This window comes from Lagenorhynchus albirostris, chromosome 1 (genome assembly GCF_949774975.1).
Source record: "Lagenorhynchus albirostris chromosome 1, mLagAlb1.1, whole genome shotgun sequence".
NCBI classification, from domain to species: domain Eukaryota; kingdom Metazoa; phylum Chordata; class Mammalia; order Artiodactyla; family Delphinidae; genus Lagenorhynchus; species Lagenorhynchus albirostris.
In genome coordinates this window covers 76015728-76022044 of record NC_083095.1, presented here as the reverse complement: position 1 = coordinate 76022044, position 6317 = coordinate 76015728, and the positions used below count along the sequence as shown (strand labels likewise).

General features: G+C 38.6%; 1 protein-coding gene across 1 annotated transcript; it reads right to left on the bottom strand.

The window, feature by feature from the left end:
* Positions 1-4989: 4989 nt before the first annotated feature.
* On the bottom strand, positions 4990-6005 carry LOC132530798 (olfactory receptor 5AU1). The gene is given in 3 exon segments (XM_060168229.1): positions 4990-5158; positions 5160-5770; positions 5772-6005. Coding segments are annotated over 3 exon segments (933 nt in total). The 5' UTR covers positions 5925-6005.
* Positions 6006-6317: the final 312 nt, after the last annotated feature.

Below are 6317 nucleotides of genomic sequence, written 5' to 3'. Positions count from 1 at the left end.
TTTTGTAATCCAAAGAACAGAGAGAAAAAAAATAAAGAAAAATAAACAGAGACTCAGAAAATGTGAGGCATACTTAAGGGCACCAGCATATGCACACTTGGAGTACAAACAGAAGAGGAGTGAGAGAATGGAGAAGAAAAAATATACAACGAAATAATGGATTAAACATTCTCGAATTTGATGAAAATACTAATCTACACACCCAAGAAACTTAATGAATTCCAACTAGGATAAATGCAAAGAGATTCAAAAACAGACACATCATAATAAACCTGTTGAAAGATAAAGACAAAAAGAAAATATAGAAAATGGAGGGAGGAGGAATGAATATGTGCTCACAAGATACAGATTTATTGTAAAGATAAAGTAATTAAGACAGTGTGGTATCAGTGCAGAGAAATACAAATGGACCAATAAAACAGAATAGAGAACCAAGAAAAGGACTCATGCATATGTGGAATTTGATTTAGACAGAACTGGCATTGCAGATCCATGAGGTATTGAGTGCCTATGCAAGAAATGGTCTGGGACAATTGGGTATTGATTTTGAAAAAAAAGAAATTTAATCCCAACCTAACAGCAAAACAAATGTGAAGGCAAAACTTTTAAAAACATTTAGAAGAAAACATAGAGAATATCTTTATGATTTTACATTTGGGAAAGATTCTTAAGATACACATTAAAAAAATTCAAACCAGAAAAGAAAGTATTGCTAAATCTGCTCATATTAAAATTAAGACCTTCTATTAATCAACACATCATAAAGAAAGTAAAAATAAATAACATATTTAGAAGACATAACTAGGTGAAGGTACTTGCCACACATTTAACCAACAAAAGATTAGTTTTCAGCATACAAAAAACTAAAAATAAAAAGATGTAACTTATGAATAAGCACCCCCTAGTGATAGGCACAGAGTTAAGGGACAAAGTAGGTGATTAAATAGTTAATCCCTCTAGGGAATTGTAAATAAAGAAAAAGTATGGCTCTCCCGTGTAAGTTAATGATCACTCAAGAAAGCAGGTTTGCTTAACCACAAAATCAAGCAGGCTTGCTTAGCAACAAAACCATGCAACAGAAGCATGAGACATGCCCCCAAATTATAAAACAATGGTGGCATGAGACCCACATCCTGCCCAGTGAGCTCGGTAAGTTAATGACTCCTAGGACATGCTCTCTGCACACATAGAAAACAATAATTTACGGAAAGGTGACATTTCAAAGTGAAAGACCCTTACTGTACTGAGACCTGAAATAATTTTTCCATAATGCCATGACAGTCCTGGCTTGACCATGTAGGGACAGGAAATCTCCCCTGCCCAACCTGGAGGAGATGATGATGGAAGTGTGACATCTACTCACGAATGAGGAAGAAGGTGGTATTTTCCCCCTCCCCACTTTTCCTTTGATTATAAAAATGTAACCCACTAAGTACTCAGGGCAGCGCAATGCTCACCTGCCTGCTTGTAAGCTTCACAAGCGTCCTATTCTAATAAATCACTTCTTATCTATCACTTTGCTTTGAATTCTTTCTGTGCAGAGACATAAAGGACCAGAGCCCTCCGAAATGCCACCTAGTGGTTTCACTAGAAGATAAACAAGAATAGTTCTTAGTGAATCAGTAATATTGTCTCTTTAGCTGGATTGTGAGTGATTGCATTTTATTTTATTTTATTTTATTATTTTTTTTTGGTACGCGGGCCTCTCACTGTTGTGGCCTCTCCCGTTGCGGAGCACAGGCTCCAGACGCGCAGGCTCAGCGGCCATGGCTCACGGGCCCAGCCGCTCCGCGGCATGTGGGATCTTCCTGGACCAGGGCACAAACCCGCGTCCCCTGCATCGTCAGGCGGACTCTCAACCACTGTGCCACCAGGAAAGCCCTGTATTTTATTTTTAATCACTGTATGGTAGATAGACATGAATATGTTTAAAATATTCTTTTGTGGAGTTTCAGTATTTAATAATGATAACATGACAAAAACAAACAAAATAAATGAAAATAAAACAGAAAGAAGGAATTAATAAAGAAAAACCTGACATTAATAAAATGGGAAGCTGATACATTGTAGAAATAAGAAGAAAAACCAGAAAACAGAATGTTTTAAAAGGTTGATAAAATCTTCTGTTAAGGATTATTAAGGAAAATAAAACAAATATATGAAGAATGTATAAGGCAATATAACCATAGAAACACACAAAAGAAATAAAAGTAGCTAATACAGACTTAGGAAAGGTTTACTATGTGTCAGACAATGTTTTAGATATTACATCATTTAAATTCCACAAGTATAAGTATTATGTCATTTAATTTTCACAACAGTTTTATACATGAGATAGCCTTTATTGTTACTTCTATTTCCCAAATGAGAAAAACTTAGCAGAGAGAGGTAAGAGAAATTCCCCAAGTTTACATTGCTAGTGAGTGACAGATCTGGGATTGGAATCTAGGCAGTATACGTGTTTAATCCTTCCTCAACATTGTCTTTCTTCAAATGTTTATCTCATAGACTATTAGAGTCCAGAAGATCCTTACAGACCACTTAATCCATTTCTCTTATTTTGTGGTAGAGGATGTTTATCTCATAGACTATTAGAGTCCAGAAGATCCTTACAGACCACTTAATCCATTTTTCTTATTTTGTGGTAGAGGATCTTTTTTTGGATTGTCCTAAAAAATGGAACAAACTCTCTGGAGAGACTTAGAAGAGTAAGTGCAGATGTTACTGACCTAAAGAACAAATACAAAATTTATAAGAGAATGTTATGTGCAACTCATGGCAATAAATTTGAAAACATAGAAGAAGGAAACAATTTTTGAGCAAAATACAAATGATGAAACTGACTTAATAAGCAGGGGAAAAACCTAAAGTGAAACCAATAATCATATAAAAAATTAGAAGAGTAATTAAAGATCTACCTTTTAAAAACACACCAGTCTCAGATGGTTTTATAGCAGAGCATATATCATTTTTAAAGAACAGATATTCCTATCTTATTTAAATTATTCCACACTATAGGAAAAGAAGAACTTAAAATACATTTTATAAGACTAGCTTACACTTAATATTAAAACATAATAAAGATAATATGAAAAGATAATAGATGAACTTTATCTTTGAATGCAGATGCAAATAGTCTAAATAAAATCTTTGCAAATCCAATCCAACAGTCTATTAAAAGAAAATCATTTCATGACTAAGTAGGACTCCAGGAAACAGTAATAGTTTAACATTAGAAAACCTATGTCTTCAATTCACCATGGGAACAAAATAAAGGAGGAAGATCACATGATTATATCGAGTGATATAAGGCATTGTCAGCAGCCGTTTCTAATAATAACAGCTAATGTTTAAGTGCTTGCTATGTGCCAGGCATCGGTTCTAAGTGCTTTGTTTGCATTAATGTACTTAATTTTCCTAACAACTGTATTGCTACAATCATTATTATTGCTATTTTACAGAAGAGAAAACTTGAACTCAGAGAGGTTAAATAATGTCCCACATACAGGAAATGATGGAGCCAGGATTTGAAGAAAGGTTGTGTTTCTGTAGAGCCCACATCCTTATCAGCTAGACTACACTGCCACTAAGAAAATCTCTAATTAGCACTAAAAAAAAGTCACTATACTTAAATATGATCAACATTCATTATTGAAGGCTAACAGTAAACTCTACAATAAAAGGTGAAATTTCCATTAAAATTCAGAAACAAGTTCAGTGTCAGGATCTTTGTGTGGGTGTGTCAATATATATAGCACCATTCTTTCCCTGGTGATTCTGAACAATGTAGAAAAAGCATAAGATGTAATCAGGGAGAAAAATATCAATCATATTACCATTAAAGGCTAGATTAGAGTTCATGGATTGCATCTGTGGGAAATGGACTTTGGAAACTAAACTCCAGAGTTAGGCAGACCTTGCTGACCCAGTCATGGAAGCACCGGCCCGAGGCAGTCTCCCCTTGTCGGGGGACTAGCCAAGCGTGCCTGATTTATTTTCCTCAAGTGTGTCAATGAGCACAGAGAGCCCAGGAATATTATGTTTGATTGAGCTCCCTCTATGTGATTCTTCTTATTTAAAAAGATTTAATTTGATTCAATCACAACTTATAAACTACCAAGAACCAAGCAGGGACGACAAACCTTTGTGAATGGCAGAACATGTACTCCTCTCTCTCACTTTGTGAGAACTTAGGGGCTGATAGAAAGGAAAAGATGGGGGGTGTGGCATGCAGGATCTTAGTTCCCCGACCAGGGACCAAACCCGTTCCCCCTGCAGTGGAAGTGCAGAGTCTTAACTGCTGGACCACCAGGGAAGTCCACAAATGCCTATCTTGTGCTGAATGATTTACCTGCAATATCTAATTGAATGCTTAGTTTAAAACTCATACCAATTAAAAGATGAGATATCTGTGGCTCAGAAAAGCTAAGTAACTTGCTCAAGTTTATCCAGTTTGGAAGTGACTAAGTAGCTATTTGGCCAGGAAAAAAAGTCAGTAAAGACAATAGAATGTCATCTGGGCTTTTGAAATTGTTGTTACAGTATCATTCAAATAATTAGTCAATCAAAAAAAATTTAAGTCAAGGAGTCAGCCTTTACAAAGAAGAGATTGTAAAGAATGGGGAGAATTTCCCCAAGAAGTGAACGTCTTCAAGTTAGTCAAGGGAAGAATTTCATTATGAAGAATGTAAATGTCAGTTTGTAAAAATAAACTAAAATATTCACAAACATGGAAATATGAATGAAGCATCTGAACAAAGGCATGACTAAATATTGCCAGTGGGTCCAATTATGCAACAAGCTGACACTCCTTGCTTCTTTTTAGTCTCTATGACACCATCAATTCTTTCTGTGGCAGGTAGATGCAGAAGCACCTGCAGACCAGAGAGTGGCCCCTATAAATAGGGGTGAGCATGGGATTGTACTCAGGCTGGCACCACATCAAGTACCCTCAGTTTTCTAAAGATATATGGTGATGAACTGAGAAGATCATTCCATTAGTTTCCTTCCCCAAACCTTTCTTAAAGCTTCTTTCACATCCTTGTTTCTCAGAGAGTAGATAAGGGGGTTCAGCATTGGGATCACCACTGTGTAGATCACAGCAACCATGCGGTCTTGGGTCAAGGAGTGGCTGGACCTGGGGCGCAGGTACATGAAGTGTTGTGCCATAGAAGAGGCACACAGCAGCGAAGTGGGAAGCACAGGTGGAAACGGCCTTGAACCTGCCCTGGGCTGAGTTCCTTCTCAGGATGGTGATGAGAATGAAGAGGTAGGAGACCAAGATGGTGAGGGTACAGCTCACAAGGTTGAAACCGGCAAAAATGAAGAGCAGGATTTCACACAGCGAAGTGTCCACACGTGACGGAGACAGGATGGGCGGTCCATCACAGAAGAAGTGAGTGACCACGTGAGCACCACAGAATTTCAGACTAAAGATACAGCTCATGTGGATTAGAGAACTGAGGAATCCTGCACTGTAGGAGCCCACGATCAGAGAGGCACAGACCTCAGGAGACGTGGCAGTTGAGTAGAGCAGGGGGTTACAAATAGCCGCATAGCGGTCGTAGGCCATGGCAGCAACGAGATAGCACTCACTGGTGGCAAAACCCGCATAGAAAGACATCTGAGCCATGCAGCCGGGATAAGAGATCACCTTCCTCTTGGCTAAGAAGTTCACCAGGGTCTAGGGGACAACTGTGGAGGAGTAGCAGAAATCCAAGAAGGAGAGGCTCTTCAGAAGGGAGTACACGGGTGTGTGCAAGGTGGCACTCAACGTGGATCATAATGAACACGATCAGATTCCGCAGCAGCGTGATAGTGTACATGCCCAGGAACACCATGAAGAGCAGCCTCTGGAGCCAGGGGTCACTGGTGAGGCCCAAGAGCTCAAACTCAATCCCTCGGCTCAGGTTTGCCCTTTCCATATTTCTCCAGTGCTCTGCGACGTGGAAAGAGAGGACCACCAGAAATGAGGTGAAACACCCAGGGGCTCTCACTGGTTTAGTTCTGCCCTAAGGACAGCCTTCTGAAGATTGTTGATAGAACTTTGTCATAGAGAAGTTCTCCATTACTGGGCTGGTTGGTTAGTTAGGAAGCATGACTTGAGCAGCAACGGAAAATATAAAAGAAATATACACAGTTTGCTCTCTTAAGGATCTTAAAAAATTCTAAATAATGAAACAGTTACTTACCAAGTATTTATTGACCGTCTGCCATATGCTTAGCTCCGTGTCCTTCCAGTCAGGAATTCAAGAGTGTCTGACCTCAGGAAGTTCACATTCTAGAGACAGTATATTTTGTGTTTAGGCACGCAGGCT